Source organism: Ammodytes marinus, assembly GCF_949987685.1.
Source record: "Ammodytes marinus genome assembly, chromosome: 8".
NCBI classification, from domain to species: Eukaryota; Metazoa; Chordata; class Actinopteri; order Uranoscopiformes; family Ammodytidae; genus Ammodytes; species Ammodytes marinus.
The window spans coordinates 20495111-20522363 of record NC_137212.1 but is presented as its reverse complement, the minus strand read 5'-3'; the positions used below and the strand labels follow the sequence as shown (position 1 = coordinate 20522363).

The window sequence follows — 27253 nt, the reverse complement described above, 5'->3', positions numbered from 1 at the left end:
CACACCACATACTTCTAAAAGTAAGAGTAAGGGTAGGAAGCAACTTTCTTCACACTTTGTACAATATTAACTGCTTAATCTTTTTCTATAGTATGGAGTTAAGCGTGTGTGTGTGTGTGTGTGTGTGTGTGTCGGAGCACTGACTGGTTCCAGATAATCCTCTTCTCGGCAACGGTTGTGTTTTACACATGACTGGTTCTTATTCCTACCCCGAATTTAATCACACCCACACACACCCACGCACGCACACACACACACACACACACACACACACACACACACACACACACACACACACAAATGCAAGCATTCTCTACCTAATTGTTACACATTTATTATGGTTTGACCTTTGCCCTGTATCAAAAATGTCACCTGCTTTTAACAGAGAGCCTAATCAGTAACTTTACACCTGAACTTTGTTTAGTAAAGAAAAAAATTGATCATGCCTTACGGAACTGCCTGAACTATTTCTGCCAACACATTCAAAAAGAGGAAAAAGGATTTTAAAACGCCTCAGGGACAAATTATGGAAAAATCCAGCAATGGCAATGAGAATAAGATATGACATCTTTTTTTGGGGAGATTGAATGTGTACTTAAACCAGGTCAGAAGTCCATCCATCATGGAAAATATCTTCTATTGTTTCTGATTCTTAGAACCTCTTCCATAACATCCCCCTCTGTATCACAGCTTTCCTGTCTTTCTTTCCTTCGCTTCGCATTCTTCCACAGTCAAACTCTCCATACTCACTGGGTAGTTGTTTTAATGGGGGCGGGGCCACCAAGTGATAACCCCTCCCCTTTGTGGCTGGGATGAATGTGGGGGGTGAAAGAGAAGGAGGGAGAAAGAGAGAGAGAGAGAGAATAGACTTAAATGTGGTTGAGAGTTTAGAACTGTTGGCAAGGCAAGTTCCACGCGCGCAGAGAGAGAGAGGGGGAAAAAACAGAAGAGAGGATAGATAGAAACTGTGTGTGTTTGGGGATAATACAGAGAAACAGGAAAGGAGAAGGAGAAGAGTTGGAGAACTTCAGAGTTATCATTAATTATCATTAGCAAACACCTCTGAGCCGAGGACCACGGGGCCGGACTGAAGGGAGAGAGAAAGGAGGCGACCAAAAAAAAAAACATCTGGCTAAAAATCAAAGACCTGAAGTGATTGTCTGAAGCACTTGAAGAACACCGCTAACCCAGATTCCAGCTTCATTTCTACTACCAAGGAAGTCCTCCATCCATCCACGCTGCCATCCAAAGTGGACTATGCCCTGTCACCCCTGTCACCCCTGTCGCTGATGCAGGCAGCGGTCAGCATGATCTCTCACTACCCTCTGGCCACCTTACTACCCTGGCCCACCGGCCCTCAACAGAACAACGGCCCAGCCCTGGATTGCACCTTACTGCTGGAGGGGGACGGAGGTGTCGCCCTGCAGAGCTACCAGCCTCGCTTCCCAGAGAGCAGCCCCCGACACTGGGTCAGTAGTACATGCAGTACACAATTGTGTCTGTAAACCTTTCTTTCTTTTTTCTTTTTCTTGGGAAGCTGTTCCCCTGTTGTCAAACAATATACCAGATGTTAGCCCTCCTCCTGCATGAATGACCTTCCTGTACCTTCTGTTGTTTGGAGTGTGTGTGAGAGTGGGGTGCCAAGGGAGGCGTTGTTTGATTTGGTCAGTTTAGATAGATTCAAGGTTGGGAATGGGAGGTGAAGGGAAGGGAAGTGGAAAGTGTATGGAAGAGTAAAGGGAATTAGATTTTAGGATTTATAAACAGTTTAAAGATATCCAGTGAGGAGCATATTGACTGTGTTTGTGACTCCTCCAAGGTCTGTTTATTTGGATGTCTGTCTGTGGTGATGGTGAGACACATGGGGAGACTGATAGGAAAGGGAAACTATGGAGAGTGATTGTGCACGTCCTTATGTGGGTACATGAGAGAGAGAGGAAAGTATTTGTCTGTTGCATCTGTTTTTATCTTATATTATTTATACATACAAGGTGTCCTTGAGTGGCCTGATAGGAGGCCATTAATATAATGCATTATTATTATTATTATTGTTTATTACTACAGCTAAAGAGTAAATCACAGCGAATCTGTGTCTGTTCTGGACTCTGCAGTTCTGGTTGGTGGTCACATGCACAGCTGACTGGTATAGTGACACATCCTGCACCCAGTGGTCCACACTTCCAACATAAACCACCAGTGTAATGTACAGTAAGCGGATAGTCATTTTGAAAATGAATCAGAAACATCAGGTTGCTCAACTCAGACATCATCAGCCATTCGTTTGTCATTTCTCAAATTATTGCAATATCACTTCCTCTTATTGACCTCTACTCAGTGAGATTTTATGCAATATGTCGACAATTCACAGTGCAATAATGAAAACCAGACAGCAACCTTTGGTGGCACAGGCGGGAGGACAGATGACCTCTTGTGAAAAGCAGTAATTCACAATTACTGTAACTACCGCTTGTGGGTCACTGTGTGTTAGGCCGCAGAATCCTCATCACAGTATGATTACCAGAAAGCAACCTGCAGCGACGGCTTAGTCCCCGCTTAGTTGTGGGTAATTGTTTACATGTGCACACGTGTGGTATTGAGGCCAAAGTGAAAAGCTTGTTTGCATTTACAGACGTTGATCTTTAGAGAGAGCAGAGAGACTAAGGCACTTTGAATAAGGCAGACAGTAAACTCCAACAACTGCAGTGTTGATATTCTATGGCAGCAAAATAGAAAATGTTTCAAACAGGGATCAATTGAGCGCTCTACGAAACCCATATTCATGTTAATAGTTCAACTGTGTAAACTTTTGTAAGATGACTATCACACTGTGAGGCTTGCGGCCTAAGGATGGCGGTATCATCCTCCTCACTGGCTATCCCACATCCTGGCTTACATGTCCTGCCATCTCACAGTGCTGTTTCCGCCAATTGTTTCAAGGGTTAGGAAGACTGGGGGGTGTTAGCTTGCAGACGCTGACACTCTCTGAAATCCTTTAGCCAAAGTGAAGTTCAGATTGCATGCTTGTCAGAAATGTCATCCTTGGGTTTTTTTTTACAGCTCTGAGTTTTGATTGCTTTATAAGCACAGTAAGAGGGCAATCAGAGTGATTATATAAAGGGGTAAATACTTTCATAAAGTTATGTACCAAGACTTAGCCTTTTATTGCTCTCAGGTGTTCTTCACTCTTTTGTCAGTGAATGTTTACGCCACCTGCATGCAGTTATGAAACCTCACCAGTCATAAAAGGCAGTGATAAGACCAGTTCACTTCTGTGCAATCACCCTGCGATGTGTTTCCAGGCGTCTGTCAGGTCCACAGTTCAAGTCGGAGACGAGGGAGGAGTGATGAGGTGTCAGTGGTTATCAGCAGTCCACCGAGCACAAAGAGACTCCCACATGTACACCCTCCAGGGTTCGCAGAGCGGAGGGCAAGCCCAGATTGACCCCAATATGGAGCATCTTAAATGTACCAAAACATATATCCCCGCGAATAAACACATGTAATGAAAATGCATATCCTAAAATGTTATTATTTTTCGAATGTTGCAAGATGTGTCACAAGGAGGAATAACAAAGCACTTGGCCGAGTTTGAACCCAGTTCAACAGAAGTGAGAGTGTTGACAAGTCATCTCAGTGGGTTATCACAGTACATTTTACTGCTCTAAGTTAACATCGTTCAGAAGTTTGCACTGTTCCTTTATACTCTTCAATTCAATGTCCTCAGTCAACAAAAGTGCAGTACAGGCTTAAAAACACAGTAGGCCTATAATAGAACAAACACGAGTAACATGAAAATAAAAACACACAATAAAAACACATTAAAAACACAAAAGCCAGTGCAAAGGGGTGAGTTTTAAACAAGGATTTCAAAGTTGTCAACTGATTGACCACTGATATTTACAGGTACGTATAATTGTGCCGCAGGCCGATCAACTTCAACTAAGTATAGGGAATATTAGCTGCCACCTTTCACCCAGTGGCTTTACAAAGCAGTTTGAAGACAACAGCAGGTCATTTGATGGAAATGCAGAAGTGATTTTAAACATGGTAAACAAGGACAAAGGAAGGGGGGGGGGGGCAAATTTGATGATGGCGTGTTTTCCATTGAAAAAAGTAAGAAAGCTGAGCTAGCACTCCTCCTTCCTCTTTCTTGTCTTTTTTAACAGAGAAGTGCACGTTTCAGGCGGATGCACAGTGACGTCTCAGTGTTTCCATACGTGCCTAAAGTTTGGATTCTCGCTTGTCACGTCTTTTGTTCTGTGATTCATTCAACCGGTCAAGACTAGTTCATTAGCTTTTGCTTGTAAGTAAATAGCATGAGTTTCAGTGGTGCCATTCTATTGAGTATCCTTATACATTTTATAAGTGTACTCAATTGTAAAATGTAGCACAGCTGGGGGGAGCCCCCATTCAAGGGCAAAATGGACATGAATTGATTTATTGGTTAACCCAGTAAGCACCGACAATGCACAACACAAGTGGAGGGACAGTAATGCACTTCAGTCCTGTCATTTTTGTCCTTTCTATTGTCTCATATTTCACAATTTACAAAGTGCCAGACTTCTCTTTTCTCCACAATCCAGGTCCCCCCTCATCCTCGTATTCAGTCCACGTCTCAAGATGGTGTTTACACACATGGTTGACCTCCAGCGTGTCAAGTTATCTAATTGCCTGCGGCTCTGTAGAGGTTCATATTGTGATCTTGGGCCTAATTAGGTCACATAATAGGACTGGTGTGAAGAGTCAATACTGTGGGCATTGTCCCTGTCACCCATCCGTCCATCCCAATGCAAAAACACCACAGGAGCAGCTCGCTCAACTGGGGCAGAAACTCATCGCGCCATACGGAGATGGGTGTGTGTTTTGTGGCAATGTGTGTGTGGTGTGTGTGTGTGTGTGTGTGTGTGTGTGTGTGTGTGTGTGTGTGTGTGTGTGTGTGTGTGTGTGTGTGTGTGTGTGTGTGTGTGTGTGTGTGTGTGTGTGGGTTTAGGGGTTGGTCGGTAGGAGGCAGCAGGCCATATGTGCAGCAGCTCTGTCTTTGAAATGTTTTTGGTTTTTATGGTGTGACGGCTCTATGACACATAGACACACACAGACACACACACACACAATCCTCTACTCCTTTTCCCGCTCAGGCAGGGTTTGCAGTATTAGCCAGGACGCATGACTAGGATCAAGCTGACATTGTGATGTGTGTATTAGCGTGTGTGTGGTGTGTGTGTTAGAAATAGCATATGTGTGAGTGTGTAGGGCATTAGTGAGGGACGCTAGAGGCTGCTGGTGTCCGCACGACAGTTATTAATATGAGTGGTCAGCACTCATTCTCTATGTCAGCATAATCCTAACTACAACAACTCTACTGAGGTCAAACACTATAATACACAGAGAAACACACTAACTTTAGTCATCCTACTTTTAATGGCACAGTAGGATACATTGTTATACATTATACAATTCTACACAGTTACAGTAATACGCCATATTGTTTTGACTGAGTAAACATTTACTATTTTGGTCTATCATGGCAACAGCCATGCTTGTTTGTGTGCAGCTACTGCCTCTTTCTTGCTCCGGCATGTTTTGTTTTGTGCATAACTTACGCAGTTTCATTTCCTACAACGCACATGTTTCACACTTTAATTTAACACCAACAGCACTGCATGGCAGCAGCTAAATATCATCCTCGAAGATGAATACAAGTGACTGAAAATAAATATGCGGGCATTTATTTTTGTCTTAGAACAATTTTGTGAAGTAAAAACTGAACTGGATGTGATACGGTGTGTCACTGGCTTCATCGATTCTGTGTGTTGTTTTTGTTGCATGGAACAACTTAAGGGAAGCCTGTATCTGGTGGGCAACAGATGGTCCGTCTCTCATTAGCAGAGGGGTCAGACAGACAACCGAGCCAGTCCAGACCGATTCATTCAAGGCTTAGCAAGGCTTAGATCTGGGGGGGAGGGAGGGGGGGGGGGTCAGGGTGGGGCCCCATAAAGGTTGGAGGGTTAGGGGGGGGGGTGTTTTTGTGTGTGTGTGTGTGTGTGTGTGTGTGTGTGTGTGTGTGTGTGTGTGTGTGTGTGTGTATGTTTTAAATGCAGTCACACCTAAGAAGTAAATTAACTGCCAGCACATAATCAGAGTCATCATAGGTTACAATACAATTTTTAAACTGAATGTCTGCTACATATATATGGCATGGTTTTAATAACGTTTAAGCAACTTTTCCTTGACGAACAACTTGTGTTGCAGCATCTGAGCTGTGTTCAATGTGGAGTGCGGAGGAGTAGGGGGTGTCTGTCTGAAGCCCTGGACTTTACTGGAAACTAATGATGTCACCCTTCCAGAGAGAGAGAGAGAGAGAGGGAAAGAGAGGGAGAGGGATAGCACAACAACAGGCAGGACAATAGATCTGAGGGGAGCAGGGACATGACATAAGAGAAGAGAAGAGAAGAGGGAGAAAGAGAGAGAGTGAAGGAGAGGAGAGAGAGACGGACAGAGCTTTAATGTGGCTGTTTGAACAAAGGATTCAGTGACCGAAGGAAAGACAGAAACAGAGAGAAAGAAAGAAAGAAAGAAAGAAAGAAAGAAAGAAAGAAAGAAAGAAAGAAAGAAAGAAAGAAAGAAAGAAAGAAAGAAAGAAAGAAAGAAAGAAAGAAAAAAAAGAAAGAAAAGAAAATGCAGCTGTGAGTGTTGTATGGGAATGGTTGCCCCCACTGGATCCACAGACACCGGTCTGCTGATCTGCTGCCTCGTTGAATAATCGTCACGTAAACTTCAGCCACTGCTTCACTGCTCTTACATGACCCCCTTTTAAGCTACTTTGATTGCCTCATTCGTAGGTTTATTATTGAGTTACAACGAATCATCCTGACCCTGCACCTTAAACCCAGCCTCTCATGTTGTGTTGCTCCGGCCTGGTCCGGCTTTAAAAAAAAAACTCTGCTGACTCTGGATAAACACGGCGGTTTTCTGAACTCTGCCCTCTACTGGGCAGTATGCTTTGGAAACACAAAGCCACCACAACCACACATAAACATACAGTCAAACGCAATGTGTGTATCATATAAACCCCGTACATGATACTAGCAGAATGTTGTGAGCCTGAATGTATACTGACACAAACATTTGGTCCTGATTCGAAAGCAGGAAAGGGTGCCCTTATTTTTCTTATTTGTTTACGCAATAACTTTCCAAAGGAGAATTTGGCTCCAAAATGTCTCTATCCAGTTTTGAAAAATGAAATCATCACTCTTTCTCTGGAAGCTGGTGCGAGATGGCCCCGTCTGCATCACGCTTGTGCTTAAGCCGGCATGGATCCCCTCAGCTTCTGACTGTACTGTGAACCTCCACCCTTCCTCCCCTCCATCTCCCCTTCTCCCTCTCCTTCTCACAGTATAGAGATAAGGTTCCTTTCAAGCTAATCGCAAAACTGTCCTGCACTTTCTCTGAACCATGACCGTCTTATCTAGGATGTCTTGCTGCCCCAAGACCCCCGCTCCCATGTAGTGGGATCTTTGGTGGGGTCTGTTCTCTGAGTATTGCAGTGTTGTATATTGCATTTGTTGGCCTCTCCTTTCTTATCCTCCTTGTACTTATTGGTGTGATTTTATGAGCATGCTTGTTGCTCCAGACCCAGAGAGGCTCCCCCAGCCAGCCAGTCAGGTATAGGACAGCAGGCAGGCTGGTTCGAGTCAGGAGGCTGGAAGGCAGGAAGTGGGAGATTTCCTGGAATGTGCGTTTTTCCCCACAGTGGTGCAATAACAGTGTGAGCAAGCGGCGCTCCTCCTGTTTTTGTCCCCTTTCTGTCTGTGCTTTAGCTCCCTGTTTGGACTTTGTGGAACAGAGAGAAGAGCGTACTCGGGAGGTTCGATAATGGCAGGAACCCATTATGAAAAAGACACTGTTCCGTCCTTGTCCAGGGCTCCCCAAAGTGGGAAGTGGTCCTTACGTCATTAGTCCTCCAATGAGAAAAGGAAAACTTGGTACGTGGACTGGCCTGAACGTCAATGCACCACCATGTGTAATATTTGATAGCCCTTTTAAACATAGCGATATGAAGATGCCATTCACCTACAGTAGGCCTATGTGACGTTTTCTGCAAGCTTCACATTTAGGCTACCAGAGGTCTGATTCCTCAAGAGATATAAAAGGGTTCAGTTGTATTAACCAAAGCTGTTAGACTTGGAATTAGACTTAAGTCACAAAAATAAGGATGTGAAAATGGAAATACATTTTCTAAATACTTAGGCCTACTTGTACTTTCTTCCGCTCCACTTAATTTATTTTACATTTACTGCACTACTTTAGTACTTACTTTACAGATCATATAAGAAATCATTTATGTGAGAAACTATTAACATCCCATGTCATTTTATGTATGCCTATGCCTATTGTTCTGCATGAATTCATAGATTAGCAGCTTGACTTGCCATTAGCAACCTCACATTGATTACAAGGAAGTCACATGGTCAAGACATAAAGTCCCGGACAATAAGACAAAACCCCATGATTACACATCTTGTTATGTTTTACACATTGGTTTTAGTGCATTGAACAAATAAGACACAGCAGGGTATTCAATTAGCTTTAGAGATGCTTGTGGGCAGATTGTGTTACTTTCGGACAGAGCCTGGCTTGTTGTCTCTGAGCTAAACTAAGCTAGCAGCCTGCTAGCTCTAACTTCATATTTCGTGAACAGACTTGAGAGTGGTATTGTCCTTCTCAACCTTTAAGGACTTGGGACTTGACTTGGATACATACCTTAAGAGCTAAAAAGCTCCGACACTTCCTGAAATTTAGCCTTACTAATACACTAGGCCTAAATCCTTATTTTCTGATGCCTCTCATCATAATGATATTGGTAGCCTATGCTTTAATGGACCTGGATCCCTGTGGGAAAAAAACTGAACATTTCCCATCTTTACCTCCAGTTGAAAGACGTGCGTATAGCCTACTCATGTGCTGCTCCATCAGAAGAAAGCAGCAGCTGTCCCATTCGCCTCTTGCTTGCACGGAGTTTGTGTGACATCACTCACCCTGTGAGACCAACACTGCGTTCCCCCCGGGGCAGAGCTGCGGGTCTTGTGGGGTCACAACCTTCCCACTGCCCCTTGGTGCTTCCCAGAGCTCCAGAGACCTGAGTGGACACCGGGGCAGCTCGGCCTGGGAACTGGAGCACGGCCAGATATACAGTACAGCAAGAAGAAAACATATGATTACCACATACACAGAAACAGATGATGGAGATGTACGCTGCATGGGCTTCCCTGGCCTTTCAGTGGGGGACTAGTGGGGGATAGTGTGTGTGTGTGTGTGTGTGTGTGTGTGTGTGTGTGTGTGTGTGTGTGTGTGTGTGTGTGTGTGTGTGTATGTGTGTGTGTGTGTGTGTGTGTGTGTGTGTGTGTGTGTGTGTGTGTGTGTGTGTGTGTGTGTGGCAGCACAGTGACGCTGAGTGTGACGTTGGGGTTACGCGTTGGTGCTATGGGAGCCAGAGGAGTGAGTAGGCATATAACATGCACATACAATCTTGAAAAGGGGGCCACAGCAGCAGGTCCAGCCATCTCTCCCACTGAGACAGATGAGAAAAAAAGCATCATAACCTTCCTACTGTCTCCTGACTTCTGAATCAGTACTTTGGGATCTCATCAGAAGACCAAATTGACTTGCAAATGCGCAAACCGCTGTTTACTCACATCTGATATACAGTATGTTTATGAAAGAAATGTCTTACAAAGACCCCTCACAAAGTCGATGCTTGATTCATATCTTCCCGTTTATTCACACAAGTGGGCTGCTTGAGTACGTGTGCAGGCACATTCACAGTGGAACAGTGTTGGTCATTCTCACACTCAGCCCATTCTCCCCTCCAGTCAATGACAATGCACAGTGCTGGTGACGCCATCTACGGCCTTCCTCGTATTGTCCCACGCAGGGGCCGTAATGCTGCAGCTGCTTCACCAACAAGACAGCCAGCACCCACTGTACATCGCTTCATATCATTTAAATGTATATTACAGAGATCTATACAGTATATGTTGATGACCACTAGAGATGCATCGATCCACTTTTTTTTTGTTCCGATCTGATTCCGATACTTGGATTTGGATATGCCGATACCGATTCTAGTTCCGATAATTCTCTCCAACATTATTATCATCTTTAATTGTGGTTGGTTGTATTGTGTGTAAGGTTAAATGAGGCTGTATAAAACAAGACAACACTTCTTATTGAAGGGCAAAAGAATTATGTAATTCAGGCTTTGCAAATTCCAAAACAATCAAGAGCTTTGAACTGTTTCAATACACACGTTAGAAAGTATAATAGAATTTCAAAGAGTGTAATGAAAAATTGTTAACTTCTTCACAAGATTTTCAAAGTGTTACTACAGCAACAACAACTGTAAAGAAACTACAGCATCATTCAAGTCCAAGAGAATGGGGTGAAAAGGGACCTGTGTTAACCAATTAGCCTCTGGAATATGGTCAGCCTATTATCTGATATATATACAGGTACAGCCTATAACTTCAATGGGCGTGGGAAGGTGAGTAGGCCTATTGTTTTCAGAAAACCTTCTAATTTATAGAGAAAAACTAGAGTAAGTTGGAATAAAGGACAGGTGTGGTATAGAATTCAATACGAAATCTCCCAAAACAACAAACAGAAAAGCATCCAAGAAAAAAAGAAAAAAAATATGAGTAGGCCTAAGGATGTTGAAGATAACGCACAAGAGTGTACCATATACACATCATCATATTGTGACCATTTCATTTTCAGAAAAAAAACTTAAGAAGAAACGAATCACAATTTGAAATAGGAGCAAAAAGTTCATAATAATTTCATGTTGTAAAAATCATTAATCACTCTTTTATTTTACAAGACGTTTACAAGCTTAAAAGGACCAGATTCAAATAAACACCATTTTAAATGACTATTTAAAAAAAATCCGCTTTGATTGTCATGAATTTCATTGGGAAGTGATTAAAAGGGGTTCGTGTTGCGCAAATGGAAATCACAAGCCTGGCCTCTGAGCGCGCACACGCTGATGTCAGCCTGATGAAAGTCGGGAGAAAAAGAGGAGAGGCGGGGCTTAAACTGGGACTGTTGTGAATGCGAAGCGAAGGAGGAGTTTCCCTCATTCAGTTGAAGAAGGGGACAGAGCCTATATACTGACAGACAGCGGTGGTGAAGGACTTTGAGTTTGGAGAGAATCAAGCGGACCAAAGTGTTTGTGGCTGAAGGAGAAGACATTTTTTTTTCAGCGAGGCGATCTGGGATATTTTCTGCAAAAGGAACACATTTTCATCTTCTTCTTCTTTCCTTGGCGGTTTATTCCCGAGCTCTGATGCTGCTGTCCCCGGATCATGAAAGAAACGCTCACCATGAAATTCGCCTGGAAATCTAAAATGGTAAAAAATCAAAACAAAACAAAAACACTCATCATGGCTTTCCATCCTGTGTGCTCTGTTGTTTGAGTTTGTGGTTTTGAAGAGAGGGGGGAGAGTGAGGGAGGCTGCAGAGGGAAAGGGGCGATAAAAAAGAGGGGGGGGGGGGGGTTTAGGCTTGGGAAAGTAGCGGATAAAACGGGGGAAGAAGAGGAGGAGGAGCAGTGTGTGTGTGTGTGTGTGTGTGTGTGTGTGTGTGTGTGTGTGTGTGTGTGTGTGTGTGTGTGTGTGTGTGTGTGTGTGTGTGTGTGTGTGTGTGTGTGTGTGTGTGTGTGTGTGTGTGTGTGTGTGTGTGTGTGTGTGTGTGGTGGTGGGGGGGGGGGGGTGTTGAACATTGAATTGTAATTGTTTTCACTGGGCTTTAAATCCCGTTTAACCTACATCGTCGGTGCGTAAAAGATGTCGCGTTAAGTTTGGAAACGTGCGGAAAGGGGGTGGAAAATCCCCTACCGACTCCGCCAGAATATGAACTCGATCCGCTAGCTTTTCCCCTCCCTCGATGGGTGATGGTGGATATGAAAACTTTTGTCTGGGGGCCTGCAGCGAAACAGAGAGAGGGAACAATTGGCGTGGCCCCGGGGGCCAACGCTGTCTCTCCACGGGTACCAGCTGCGCCCAGGCGAGGAAAAAAACACAAAAGCCAACAGATCAAGTGCCAACGATTTAACACAACTGTTGTTATTATCTTGGGGGTATTGTTTCACACCCAGCTGATAGGTAGATTAGCACTATTTGAGCAGAGATAGTGTAGGCCACTATTTGCCTCTCTGCTCTCCATAGTGCCCTCCATGTGCACTTTGGGAGCATCTTCCGTTGAAGGGCTAGGGTTTGTAAACATCTCATCTCCTGTTTACACCAGTGCCCAGGGTCATCTGATGTACTGTGCTCTCTGTAAACTCATCCCAGTGTCCACTGTGTAAGGTTTCCCATCATCCTCTTCTCTCCCATGAACTGGAATAGCACTCTGAAGGACTGTTTTCGCTTCCATTTTCATGCAAGCTCATGGAACTCTGCCTCACAATAAGCCCTGCACTCGGTGCACAAAGCGGGCACAGGGCTTTTTTGAAAAAAACCCTGCTCTGAAAAACATATCCAGTACTGTTGCTGACAAAAAAGTGGGACTGTGTGTGTGTGTGTGTGTGTGTGTGTGTGTGTGTGTGTGTGTGTGTGTGTGTGTGTGTGTGTGTGTGCAGACTGTGAACTCAGCAGCCCGGGCCAGCCAGCACAGAGACCTCCCGCTATTGTTTTGGGAGTGTGTGGACTGCATGACTCATGCACTGATGTATTTATCTGTCCCTGTGCCAGCCATCCAGCCGGCAGCCAGCAGCAGCTGAAGAGATAGGGAGGCAGAGAGATGCACTGACCATAAGAAAAGATGCTGAAAGGGGTAGGAGAAGGGTGGGTGGATTTGAAACAACCTTGCTGGTTTTGATCTACCAGAACCAGAGGCAGTTAAAATACTTTTCTTTTTTTTGTTCCTACTCTCAAAGGTTTTCTCTCTCTTTGTGTGTTTTTTTTTCTTTCTTTCTGGACTGGGCCTTCTTTTCATTTTAGCATCACATGTTTCTGTTCAAACCCAAACACGGCCCAGTCGTGGCTGAGAGCCACCGGCCTCCAGGACCGTCTTTTGAGCCTGTTACTGGCGACTTTGACCCTTGATCTCCTTCCTGGCAGCCCCTTCAGATTGGGGGATAGAGTGGACTTTGCAATTGAGTTATGTAAATGAAAGTGGGGACAGAGTGAGAGTGAACTTGGCCTTTGTGTGTGTGTGTGTGTGTGTGTGTGTGTGTGTGTGTGTGTGTGTGTGTGTGTGTGTGTGTGTGTGTGTGTGTGTGTGTGTGTGTGTGTGTGTGTGTGTGTGTGTGTGTGTGTGTGTGTGTGTGTGTGTGTGTGTGTGTGTGTGTGTGTGTGTGTGAGAGAGAGAGAGAGGACTTGGCCATAATATTGCATGCGCGGTGTTTATAGTCCCTCTCCCTTCGCTGTCTCTGCCACTGTTTTTGTCTCTGTCTCCATGTGTTGATGTCTCAGCGTGTATTAGGCCTCTGTTTGTCTGAGCTGGAGTTTTGTATTTTGATTTCCCCCACTCCCACAACACTCTGCGTTTGTTTGTGCATTCATGACTTACGACAGTCCTTTAGACACAGTACATATGGGACAGGATGAGCACAAATCCATTATTTAGGCATGAGAGACTATTTCAAGTGTGGTTGTGCTCTCAAGGGCACATATGTGTAATCTAGCTCTCTGGGCTTGTATAATTAGGCAGTCAAACGGACAAAGACATGTCAACAGTACAGCGAGAGAGAAAACAAGTTAACCAAATGTCTTGTTCTATTGTGCAGGGGCTTGTTTTTTTGGGAGACGTCATCCATCCTGGCTCTTATCTCCAGCCTCTGACTTCAGCTGCAGAGAGAGTGGGACACAGTGAAAGAGATGGATAGGGAATAAAAGAGGGAGTAAAAGACAGAGAGGGAGGCCTGGCAGGCTGCTGCAGTAGTGGGGGTTGGGGAGTTCTTGATGTTTTACTGCACTTTTGTCCTTTTTTTTTACTAGTTTGTTTGGGTGCTGTGGTTGTGTTTCAGTTTTTTTCTTCTTTTCCTTCTGCTTTTTCGGGGTTTCCGAAAAACAAAGCGAAATTCCTATTTTGTTAAACTATTGAAATGACGCTTGTTGTCGTGAAAGCCTGCAGTCATTTGCTGGAAATCTCTTTTTAGACCTAAAATCTCTGAGTTTCTAACATTATATCCTTGTTGTCACTCTCTCTCCTTTCAGAGCTCGGTGCAGGACTGGGGGGAGGAGGTGGAGGAAGGAGCCATCTACAATGTGACACTGAAGAGGGTTCAGATTCAGCAGGCGGCCAACAAGGGAGCGAGATGGCTAGGGGTGAGTCACAGCCGGACAAGTCCAGCTCCAAACTTTTAGTGAAAAAGATCAGATGTTACCAAAAAAAACCTACCACTTGTTTCCAGTCTTCTTAACTCTGCTGCAGTGTGGTGCAACAATCTGAACTGCTGTAGAGCTCTGCCTAGGGAAACTTATCATGTACAGATGGTTTAATAAAAAGCAAAGCTGGTTCATTGTGTGCAGACTACAGAGCTGAAACACAATAAAGCTAATCCCCGTTGTTTAAAGGAGAGACTGTGTTGTCTTTCAATTGTGGGGCGTCTCTCGGCCGGACTGGGACTGTTGTTTTAACATTTTGAGCCATAAATCTCACCTTTTATCTATAAACACCTTTTGCAGTTGCCTGCTGCATGGTGAACACTCTGCAGTTTCACCAGACCTGGACTGTTTAGCCAGAGCATGTGATTTCCTGACTTTCATGGCTGCCAACAAAACTTGCTCGCTCCCCCTCTACAGCAGTGTTTTAAAAAATGCTGGTATGACAAAAAAAAGAGGGGGGGGGGGGATATTAAAGGCTTTTCCTTGAGTTGTGCATTTTTTCAGTGTGTATGAGGCATTGCTGTTTTCCTGCGCTGTACTGTTTATATCAGCATAATAAGATGTTATACAGTATTATTATTATGCTGCAAGCAAGGAAGGGTTGATTAGGGACATTTTCCTTTAGTTTTCTAAGTAACTAAAGGAATGCATGATCCCAGTGTAACAGAAAATGGATATGTGGGGTTTTATCTTTCTTTGTTTTACAAGAACAAAAAATCATTATCTGCTATCTGTATCTATTATATATTATCTAACTGTTTTCATTGTGCTTGACACACGGGGGAATGGGGGTTTGGCACATGATACAAGAATAACAGCTCTGAGGCTTTAAAACTGTATTGATGTATTGACAAGGACAAGGGTTGCCAACAGCATTCAAGCTAATTAGAACAACGTGGCCACTTTGTACGGAGCTGTCTATTGAGTAGATAGAGTAGAATAGAGAGCAAGCCCTTTTGAGACATCAGTATATCTACAATCAACGGCCAGTTGTCAGTGTAAAACGGTGGGAATCAGTGGGATTGTAGGCCCACACTGATTATCAATGAAGGCCATTTCTTATTGATTGTGAATTGTAAAACGCCTGTGTGTGTGTGTGTGTGTGTGTGTGTGTGTGTGTGTGTGTGTGTGTGTGTGTGTGTGTGTGTGACACTGCAAAGTGGGACATCTCCCACTCCCAGAGATAAATAATGGTGTTCCTTGGTGTGCAGAGTTGTTATCAGAGGGGATACTAGGTGGGAGAACTTGGCCCCTGTTGCTGCCTGTCTGTAGGGACGGTGGAGGAGGGGCCTACTGTGATTAAAAGCAGATTGGAGCGTTTCCTGTTGTAGCGTGCTAACCTCACTAAGGTCTCTTTTTCTCTCTCCACGTCTGTGCCACCCCTTCAATGGGCTCTTACTCCCTGCCTGTTTCGTAACCTCTCGTTCTATTTCCCCGTAGACACAATAGTCGGACACATCTGGGGAAACTGGAATTAAATATAGGCCCGTGATTGTCCTTGCTGTTTCCCTTTCCACCATCTTCTCTCTCTCTCTTTTTTAAAACTCATAGTGAATTAAATGATTCCATGTTCTGTTATTTACGATGGGAAAAATGGCAACCTGACACATTAAAAGTATATTGATCTGCAGCTACATGCATCCAAAAGCCAAATAAAGCAAGGAAATGGTTTTGGAAGCGCAGGCCAAGTCGCTGCAATGCATAACTGCACTCCTCAATTCTGCCCACACACTGGATTAAGGGTGTTAAAATAGGTGTTTGTGTGTGTACATGGTGTGTGTGTGTGTTTTTAGGCAGAGGGTGATCGCCTGCCTCCCGGCCACACTGTGAGCCAGCTGGAGACCTGCAAGATCCGCAGTATCCGCGCCGGAACACTGGAGCGTCTGGTGGAGACGCTATTGACAGCGTTTGGAGACAACGACCTCACCTACACCTCCATCTTCCTGTCCACTTACAGAGCCTTTGCCAGCACGCACACTGTGCTGCAGCTGCTTCTTGACAGGTACGGCGCCAAGCGAGGTATCGCATTAACCCATTGATGACGGCTGCTGCGCGATGCCACATTGTATCTCCTGCCTGATGCTGCGTCGCGCAGCATTATTACTTTACCTAATTTTCATGGCATTCCCAGCATATAATGCACTGTCATTGGTTCAAATACACATGAGGTGGGTTTTGTTGATTTTTTTAAGACCACGTGACCACCCAAAAGTTGTGTGGTTTGCCGAAAATCATGTCAATCAAAAAAAAATAAAAATAAAAAAATAAAACAAAATAATAAAAAAAATACGCCAGCTATGTCGGCGACAGAACAGTTAGTGGCGTTTGGTGCGCAGAATCAAGGTCTACTATAGACTACTGACGAAAATCACACAACACATTGCATCTATTTATTAACAATATTTAATAATTTTCTAATTCATCTAATTTTGACGATTTTTAGAAATATTTGTTGGTTTGTCAGCGCTAAGGGAGCATGTTTAAATAAAACCTGTGAACCTTAACTTTTAAATGTATTTTATTTCATGTTTCTATGTGCTACACAGGCTTAGATATTAAGGTTTTGGTAGACTTGACAATTCGTACTATTTTTTCAGAAAACCCTCAGGCATTAAGGACATGCATCCTAGATTGCCATAGTCATCAATGGGTTAAGCCAACACAAGAAATGCAATGACTGTACAGTAGTGATGGTGTCAGCCCAAGCCACAATTTTCCACTCTGTGTTTAATCTGATTGTATCCTATGTTCTGTTGAAGGTATGGAAGTGTGGAGGGAAATGAGCAAAACACAAGCAGATGCCAAGGCTCCGAAACCAATGGAGCCGTCAGAAAGTGAGCAACATTTTTATGTGTTTCTCAATATCGGTTTCATATAGACAGCTTTGTTTTAACGTTTCAGCAGGATAGCTGATTTATCACCGCGTGTCAAATCTCTTCCCTGCTATCTCCACACAGTGCCTTGGCCTCTATTCTGCGTGCCTGGCTGGACCAGTGTCCTGAAGACTTCCAGGAGCCTCCTGACTACCCCTGTCTCCACATGCTGATGGACTACCTGCGCAGGACCGTGCCCGGCTCGGAGGCTCTGCGACGGGCAGAGGGTCTGCTGGAGCAGCTGCAGAGTCAGGCCGGCATGGAGGAGACGGATGGTAAATGACAAAGCATCTCTTTAATCTCAGGTCACCTATTAAGCAAAATGCCCTCTTTCATGGTCTCTCAACATAAATATGGGTCCCCGGTGTGTCTACAGACTCCCAAAGTTTGAGAAAAACAACTCCAAACATGCGTTCCAAAACCCCAGTCAGATTTTCTCCCTGTTATTACCCAATGCCACGCCCCCCGTGGGCTTTATTAGAAGGCGGGGTCCTGCTAAAACAGAGCATTTCAGACAGAGGTTGAAAAGAGGAGATACAGCAATGGCACTGTGGGAAATATAAAGTTGTTTTTAGACAATACACCATGAGAACAGTTTCTAGTAGAAACCCAAATCACAATTTTGATTTGGGTTATACAGTATGTGACCTTTAAACTGAAAGTTAGTTGTTAGTTCCAGTACTACTTGGTTTGTCTTAATCATATGCATCAAACTCCCTCCAGTCAAATCATCTCTCTGCTTGCTCGCCTTTTAGCCGGTTTCCATGGCAACAGCTCTTTCTGCCTCGGGGAGGAGGAGGAAGTGGAGATCGAGCTCCAGGAGGACTTCCTGTCGTTTGAGTCAGACCTGGTGGCTGAGCAGCTGACCTACATGGATGCAGTGAGTAAAGGGGAAACGAGGGGTGAAAACATGGGGGTGGGTTGGCAGCTGTGGGGGTTTTGCAATGGAAGTAAAGGTTATACAGGATATTTCTCCCTTGCTATGTTTTATCCAGTGCTGTCACCCTTAACATCTGCCTATTTTTTCCTGCCTATAGCTGCTGTTTAAAAAGGTGGTACCCCACCACTGCCTGGGCTCCATCTGGTCGCAGAGGGATAAGAAGCGCAACAAGCACAGCGCCCCCACCGTTCGTGCCACCATCACCCAGTTCAATGCGGTGGCGGCCTGCGTGGTCAGCACAATCTTGAAGCACAGACAGATAAGGCCGCATGTCAGAGCGCGGGTCATCCAGCGCTGGATAGACGTCGCTCAGGTTGGCAAGAAACACTCACACAAATTCTATAAAACCTTCCACACAAAAAAAGTGTGCTGCCAAGTTGTTAACGTCCTCCTTGTGTTAATTGTCTCCCAACAGGAGTGTCGAATACGCAAAAACTTCTCGTCCCTGCGAGCCATTGTGTCGGCGCTGCAGTCCAACCCTTTGTACAGGCTGAAAAGGGCATGGGCCTGTGTGCACAAGTAAGCCTTACACATCTCTCAACCATGCAGATAATCTCAATGACGCTCCATAGAAGAACCAGCATCTCTGAGATGTTTATTTTTTTATCCATAACCTGTTAGCTAACATGTGTGTATGTGTGTGTGTGTGTGTGTGTGTGTGTGTGTGTGTACTTGACACAGAGACAGCATGCAGACATTCGAGGAGCTGTCGGACATTTTCTCCGACCACAACAACTACCTGACCAGCAGAGAGCTCCTCATGAGGGTGAGTTGGGTGAAATGGGGGAATTTTAGATTCAGTATCCTCTAAAAATGTTTTTGTTTGTCAGTGTGTGGAGGTAAAACTAATTCGGGAAATCCTGCGGACATTCCTTCATTCTCAGGTTAGAATCTTGATAACTGAAGCTGTATTTTTCATAAATTTTTGCCCTAAAGGAAGGCACCTCAAAGTTTGCCAGTCTGGAGAGTTGTGCCAAGGAGCACCAGAAACGCACCCACAAGAGACTACTGCTGCAGAAGGAAATGGTGAGACAAAGACAAATGCCAAACAAAAAGAGCTAAAAGAAAGTACCCTCATTCTAAACAAAAGATTCCTCCAAAGCAATGTACTGTGTAATGAGTTAAAGCCTCTGCCGGGTGATGAAGCAGCATGCTAAGCTTTGTTTATTCAATTAAGCAATTGTTGTATTTCACATCTATAAACCACGAGGAGCAGAGTGTAAATGAGTGTGTGGCTTCATTGTGGCATCCTGTGGTTTGGAAGATGTAACAAAATGACCGTCTTTCTCCACAGGGAGCAATGCAGGGAACGATACCGTACCTGGGGACTTTTCTAACCGACCTGACCATGTTGGATACAGCCCTGCCTGACCTAGTAGAGGTAAGATTTTTTTTTAACACCTGCTGTGTGTGTTGTTTGTATGTGTGTGTGTGTGTGCGCACGTGTGTGCGATTTTCCTTATTTGATTGCATGCGTCTGCGAGTTCACATAACTCCACAGATCTAAGAGACTTTGTCTGTGCACAACGGCTGTCAGAGAAAAAACTGGGGCGTAAGTTTCCATGAGTGCGCGAGGAATTTTAGTCGGTCCATTTTTTGTAGGAATGGTGCACCTAATGCTGTTTGTCTAAGCGGCCACTGGTATGTGATGTCCAGGGGTTTTGACAGCGTGCTCTTTGTGTCCTCCGCAGGGTGGTCTGAACAACTTTGAGAAGAGACGCAGGGTGAGTGTCATAGCTGCTATCCCAAATGATCACACAATGACCCCCACTGGAGCGAAACATATCTTAACATGGGTCACTTTTTTTCTCTCTGTGTCTGCAGGAGTTTGAGGTGATTGCCCAAATCAAGCTGCTCCAGTCTGCCTGTAACAGCTACTGTCTGACTGCAGAGCCAGCTTTCCTGCGCTGGTTCAAGAGGCAGATTCAGCTCAGTGAGGAAGAAAGGTACACTGACTGCTGCTGCTTCACCCACAATACTTTTCGTCCTTGATTGCACTAGTTAGACACATGCAACAAATGAGTTTGCGATGCTCACTCACAGTCCGTTGGAGCTATTGTTCACAAACAAGCAACACAATGGAAGCTTCTTCTCTGTCCTTTCTCCTCACCTCTCTCAATTGTCCTGTCATGTCTTCACTCCCCACTGATCTATTGTGCTTGGGATTATTGCTCCGTGAAGTTTTTTTTCTTTCTTCTCTTTCTTCTCTCAGGCGCATGATTTTGTAATGTTTTTTATGGATTTATGGTTCCTTATCAGAGTTCTCTCTTTCTCTCTCACAGCTACGCCTTGTCCTGTGAAATCGAAGGTCTCGGTGACAGCAGTCCGACCTCTCCCAAACCTAGAAAAAGCATGGTGAAGAGACTCAGCCTGTGAGTACATCCAGACATATAGATTTCAATAAAGCCTTATGGAGGAGGGTCTAGATTTTAGTTTAAAGCGAGACTCTGCAGATTAATATGGTAAAAATGTACTTATAGATATCATCATGAAACTTTGCCAGTTGATTACTTACATTGAAAAATTAAAAAAAATGCATGACAACTTTTTCTAAAATGTGTGAATATTATGCAAATTTGGCAATAGCCTACCTAACTAACTAATTTTGTATTACTTTTCAAAATATAAAAATGTAGATGTTGGATAAAGCCAGGGTTACAATCTTTATTTAATTTTTACAACATAAATAGTCCAACATTTTGGAAACAGCCCTTTTTCCTATTACTGTATAAATCCTAAAATACTATGTACAGGCCTTTTTAAAAATGCAATTTGTCATTTGTTTATGATCAAAATGTCTCTAAATCTGTAAATTACACAATCATTTACATATGAACAAATCTTTCTGTATTAACCTTACTTATGAATAGTGCTAAGAATGATCATGGAAAGTAAAGTTGATTTAAGTGCTTTAGAAGTTGAGAATTTTGATTCAGAGTATTGAAAAAACAAACACATTTTGAGATAATGGCCGTTAAATATACAGTCGCAAACATACAAGGTTTAGTCAAATAAACACCTTAATGCACATGACCTCATATTTGTACTACCATGAAACGAGAAAAATAGACAAAAATCTCAAAACTAACCATATAAATACTTCAAAAACTATATATATTTTTGTATCTCGTCTTACAAACCGAATTCCTTCTCTTTTCTCAAGATGTCTTTTCGTTAGTCACGTCTCGCTGTACTATTGAGCAGTAAATTGCCATGACCTATTTATTTTACGACTTTTTTTTTATGATCTAATAACTTGACTTTCTTCCTCTGCTGTTTCTAGGCTGTTTCTTGGAGCAGACAGCAGCAGCAGTGCAGCAAGCTCTCCAGTCAGAGAGATGCCACGCTCGCCTCCTACTGGCAGCTGTGGGGAGAGCATGGACTCTGTCAGCGTCTCCTCCAGTGACTCCAGCAGCCCTTCAGACAGTGAAGGCCTCACCCCAACTCACTCCTCTGACTCCCAGCAGAACAAGGTGGGTTACTGAAGTCACGCCAAAAACAAAAGTGTGCTTGTTTCGGTCACTTAGGGGACTGTATGAAGGGGGGTGGGGGGGGGGGCTGATCATTATGTTTGTGTCTCCAGTGTTATTAATCTACTATGAGACAAAATGATGTTTCAAACCTAAATATGTTAATTGAATGATGATTTTTTTTACATGGCCACAAAATCAAATAACATGAGTAGAATAACCCGATTGCTTAACTAATGGTAGACCTAATAGTAGTGATGTGTTCTGTTTACCGAATCTTCTCCAAACCTATTTGAACCAACAGCTTTCACACATTTAATTTGACTTTAGTTCTGCTTTTTTTTTAAGGCTGGCGATAAATGATGCTCGCTCTCTGCTGAGAAATGTTCTATGATTAATTACTATGTTATCCTGTTTCGAAAGACTGACATATTGATCCTACTAACTAGTTGATGATCTTTTATTTTTTTTTATTTTTCTCTACAACTAATCTTATTTATAAAGAATTAATTAAATAAAGAAGCAAATAATACAAGGCAAGGCAAGTTCATTTATATAGCACAATTCAGACACAAGGCCATTCAAAGTGTTTACAGGGGGATAAAAAAGATAAGCCTACATTGGACATCATGTTGGCTGATCACATCCGTGTCTGTTCGGACTGAAGTCTCATTCACCAAATTCGAGTGTAGATGAGAGTTGGCAATTAAATACACTCCTTTTACTTGTTCCTCTCACCATTTTAATTTGCATACAGTCAAAACGCTGTTTTTTGAGGCAAAGTATCATAAGATAAACAATTCTGTTCATTTGTTTTGAGCATGCTACTTTGTGCCAGTATTTCCAGTCTTCCAATTGCATTTGTGAATGAAAATTGTCCAGATTACGGTCCTGTGTGTCTGTAGTTAAAATCTGTATTTTTTCTTTCCTCAGCTATCAGAATCCTCCTCTTGTACTTCCCTCCACTCCATGGACACCAGCTCGTCTACAGCCAGTGTATCCATCACTCCCACGTCTCCCTCTCTGCCCCTTTGCACACACAGACGCTCCCTCTCCCTCACACCCATGTCCCCCAGCTCCCCGACTCAAGCCCCAACTTATAACACCCAGGCCCAAGACGCATGCATCATACGAGTCAGTCTTGAGCAAGGCAACGGCAATCTCTACAAGAGCATATTGGTAAATATACTAGATAAGAGTGTTCCTGTTCCCGTGGGAGTGATATGTTCTAGGGTTTTACAGTTTGTTCATGATATACTGTATGTTGTATGTGTGAGTAATGTTAACGTTTGTTCCCTAAAATAGTTGACCAATCAAGACAAGACTCCCGCTGTCATTTCGAGAGCCGTGGCGAAGCACAACCTGGAGGTAGAGCCGGAGGAGGGATACGAGCTGGTACAAGTCATCTCTGAGGAGAGAGGTAAAAAAATAACTTTCTAATTGAGCCCCATTCATTATTTTCATAGAACCTCTGGGGGTGGTCTTTTAAATATATATCATATAATGTCGAGCATATAGTCAGATATTTAGGGTGAATACAGAAAATAGTAGCTATTGCAGCAGCCACCATATAAATTCTGCTTCAGAGTACCTCTGGTTGAAAAAAAGCCAGACGCAATATGCACTTTAAACAAGGCCAAATAGGCAACACTTTTAATGCAGCCTTGTTTTTAAACATGTGCTTTTACTATTATATTGAACTGTTTGGGAGATTTCATGTGAGTGTTATGTTGTTGGAGCCACAAAACTGAAGGCCATTTCCCATCCACTATATACGATAGACATGAATGTTTTTGGAATTGATGGAAACCCCCTTTTGTATCTGCAAGTCAACATTTTTAGTTATTGCAATTTTTTTCTCCAAACTCACTCATGAGCTAAACATGAAATCAAATGTATCGCTGACAGAACCATAAAACTAATGATATCTTAACTGTCTCCTCTCAGAACTGGTGATCCCGGACAACGCCAACGTCTTTTACGCCATGAACACCTCGGCCAACTTTGACTTCCTGCTGCGTGTGCGCGGCTCCACGGGTCGGACGGTCCAGCTGCGCAGCCGCTGCAGTTCCACTCTGCCCCGCGCGCAGCACCGCTCCTGTCTGTCACTGAGACTCAGCAAGGTTACATTGTGACACCCCTTAGCTACAGCAAAGACCCAGCCATTTGCCCACGTACCCACACCACCAACCCAATGGGAACAATATACAGGGCCGGAGGGGGGGGGGGGGGACACTTGATGTCGGGTTGTAGATGAGGAGGCTTCGGATGGAGAAATTCATTAAGAGCTCCAGTAAGGACTTCTGATTCATTCCCCGATGAGACTTTTTAAGAAGCGCCACAACGACTCTTTATCTGGCCAAGTTGAGTCTCAACCATGAACTGTGCCATCCTCCATTTTTTTCTTGTCTTTTTACGCCTTAATATGGAACAATGGACGTGTAAAAGAGTGACTGTTGTGCCAGTGGGACTTGCCTTTTGACTATAGTGACGCCTGTGACAGAGTGAAACAGCGGCCCCAAGTGGCCTCGTCCCCACTCTTTACAACCACAGGGTTTTGCACATGAATCGGGAGCAGCCATACTCCTAAACCTCCAACAGTATTCTGATAATGAACAAACGTAACTTTTTTGTTGTTGTTTTTGTTGTCCTGTGATATGTGTAGCTTTTCCGGTGATAGAAGTGTAATGAATGCAGAAAGAGAAGATGGATGGTGGAGAAGAAGGAGAAAGTGGACTTAGGTTCAAGTCCTGTTGCCTTTATCGATGAATGAATGGACCTCTGGCAGTATTCTGAATGATATTGATTCATTAATTGACAGGAGCTGTGATGTCATTGTTTCCCCCTTTGTCGGGCATTTTAGCTGCCAGTGTCCAGCTTGTGCACAGTGTGCACAGTGTGTGTGTGTGTGTGTGTGTGTGTGTGTGTGTGTGTGTGTGTGTGTGTGTGTGTGTGTGTGTGTGTGTGTGTGTGTGTGTGTGTGTTCAGCCTCTCTCATATTGTGAGCTGTGTGACGAATGCAGTGTTATGTGCATTCTGATTGGTTCCATTACTTGGTTTTAACAAGTCCTTGGCAAATATCTTAATGGCCTTACCTGCCCTATTTGAAGGATGTAGAGATGAAATATGTGATGCTTTCTAATCCAGAAAGATGTTCCCTCCCATCCTCGCCTCTTCAGTCTCAGAACAAGGTCAAGTTTGTACAAGAGCAATGAAGATGTGGGGAACAGACTTCCTGGAATAGAAAACACCATGCAGAGTGTCTTAAAAAAATGCATACTTGTACCTCTTTGCCCTTCATTATATGAACTATAGAGTTGCACTTGTCAGTTGGTAGCAGATGCCAATGGGATGTGAATACTGAAGAATGAGCCTGCCGCTGTGTAAGCGGTTTTATCTCCCTCTTCACTAAATGAATTACTATATTTTTGTTTTGTCATTGTTGCATTTTATATATGTTTTTGTAACACAATTCAGGCCAGAAATGTATGCCAGATTGGAGACTGATAGAGGACTTTTTAAAAGGAATAACAAATTCTGAGTTTCATAAAAAAATAATTAAAAGAAAATAAGACAGTGTGTGATACATTTGGAATTATTTACCGATGGACACTTCACTTTATTACACAACACACAAAAGCCCAAACACATCATTACATAGCTTGTCTCCTGGGCACACTCCTCATTCACATTACCATCATAGTTTCGCAGCCCACCACCAACATTTTTCACCTGTCACATTACAGCATAACAGCAACACATTTCCAGTTAAACACACACAGAGGCATATTTTGGCCTATACCCCAGGAGAACTGGTTCACTGATGGACTAATGTTAATAGCCCAGTTGGCCCATCGTTTGCCTCCATGCAGCACTTCACTTTAAAAGGTCCTCATTAAATCACCCTCACTTCCTGTGTTTTTTTTCATTGCCAAAGACTCTTCCTCTACCTGAATGAATCAATAAATTATTATCATTATTACAACGCTTACAATGCTGTGGCTGTGTTTTTTTTTATTCCCTCTCATCTTTGGATGTATGCCCTGAAACAATAATGGGTAACATAATATTTTTAACATTTAATTAGAGTAGTTTTGTTCAGACACAAGGCACATGTATCTGACAATACAATCAACTACGCAATCATTACTCTTCTGAGTGCATTAGATTAATGCAGGCATCTCTGAATTTGCAACTTTCCATTCTGCAAAAGACAACATGCCCTAATACTGTTAGGAGTGACTTTATCAATAAAATGGACCAGAGTCTGTTTTGGACGGAGCCCAAGTCATTTTGCTGAGTGCAAGACATTTTTGCTGACTTGAACGCAGCAGTCACGACCTTCCTTCGCTGGTCACTCTTCCAGGAATTCAAGAACAAACCGGCACTTTTGACATTCACAGGAATTTATTTAAAACACAAAAAAGGACATAACTTTAGGAAATCATTCATTGTTTTCTTTTCTTTTTTATTTAAAAAAACATTTTTAACCATTCACACAATAAAACAAGTGAAATGTATATTTCCCACAAAATCAAGAGTATGTGGGAAATCAGTGCAGTAGCAGCCAATCACAATTCAACTGAAAGAACAAAAAGTGCATTTTGTCAGCTGTATGTTATATGTTTATGTATGTGTTTGCTTCATTGTTTCAAGACAGATCACCAACAGGCACAACACAAACTAAATAATTGTGTAGATATTGAAGGGCCTTGTTGTCTCCTTTCAGACTCAAACATGAAATATTGATGTAAAAAATCATAGCACAAAAAAAAACATTTGAGAAGCAAGACTCCTTCTTTGGTTGAACTTGTGGCTATAGATGAAGACCACCAGACAGTGTTTCACCAGCAGACCATGTATCCGTTCATTTTAAGGTCACAACAAGCCAAAGATCTCAAGCAAACCATGACTTTAAGTAACATAAAAAAGTGTTTGTGTGCTCCGTAGTGTGCAGGGACCCAGACACTGAACTGCGGCGTACTATTATACACCCCAGGTATTCTAGAGCAGTGTTTAGTAAACACTGTTTACTTCTTTTCTTATTAACTTGACTTGGATAAAGAAAGAAAATGTGGAGCTTCTTTGCTCTAAGATCATTCAGCTTCTTTGTGGTAGCTGGCAGCAGTGAGCAGTGAGCAGGCCTCAACAGGTGGTCTCTCCATATGCAGGGCACTTTTTGATCTATGTGATTACAAATGCAACATTGAATGCTAGTTCATGAAAGTGGAGCAAGTCTCTTCCCAAAGCCACGCCAGGCAAAGTATAAATAAATGGCCTCCCACCTCAGGGACAGACAATATTAGTTACATATACTGTGCATTCCCAATAGTATATCTGCAATTACATTCTACAGAAAAAAGCTCTGTGTTTTGGAGCACTCCCCAAGTGAGTCCAGCACACACACACACACACACACACACACACACACACACACACACACACACACACACACACACACACACACACACACACACACACACACACACACACACACACACACACACACACACACACACACACACACACACACACACACACACACACACACAAACAACATTAAGGATGGGAGCACATTAGAATCCA

The 27253-nt window shown here is 43.3% G+C and overlaps 1 protein-coding gene across 3 annotated transcripts; it reads left to right on the top strand.

The window, feature by feature from the left end:
* The first annotated feature begins 928 nt into the window (after positions 1-928).
* rgl1 (ral guanine nucleotide dissociation stimulator-like 1) lies at positions 929-25650 on the top strand. Of its 3 annotated transcripts, XR_013844995.1 has the most exons (19): positions 929-1469; positions 14214-14324; positions 16178-16386; positions 17144-17218; positions 17342-17532; positions 18013-18137; positions 18295-18510; positions 18613-18716; positions 18879-18963; positions 19134-19223; positions 19492-19578; positions 19889-19921; positions 20022-20143; positions 20480-20569; positions 21481-21670; positions 22601-22846; positions 22973-23087; positions 23615-24607; positions 24656-25650. XR_013844995.1 is itself a non-coding variant. In XM_080033190.1 (18 exons), exons 1-18 carry the CDS (start codon positions 1290-1292, stop codon positions 23800-23802), a joined length of 2457 nt encoding a protein of 818 aa, XP_079889316.1. In that variant the 5' UTR covers positions 929-1289; the 3' UTR covers positions 23803-25650. The 3 variants fall into 3 exon arrangements, 2 of the variants coding, with proteins under 2 accessions (XP_079889316.1, XP_079889317.1); XM_080033190.1 differs by having other exon boundaries at positions 23615-25650; XM_080033191.1 differs by lacking the exon at positions 929-1469 and adding an exon at positions 11155-11405 and having other exon boundaries at positions 23615-25650.
* The last annotated feature ends 1603 nt before the right edge of the window (positions 25651-27253 follow it).

Bases quoted from the DNA above. Each gene is read 5' to 3' on its own strand.
- rgl1 (XM_080033190.1), top strand. From the start codon at position 1,290: ATGCAGGCAGCGGTCAGCATGATCTCTCACTACCCTCTGGCCACCTTA. The intron at 17,533-18,012 runs GTAAATGACAAA...CTCGCCTTTTAG, and splicing joins CGGCATGGAGGAGACGGATG to CCGGTTTCCATGGCAACAGC. The intron at 18,138-18,294 runs GTGAGTAAAGGG...TCCTGCCTATAG, and splicing joins AGCTGACCTACATGGATGCA to CTGCTGTTTAAAAAGGTGGT.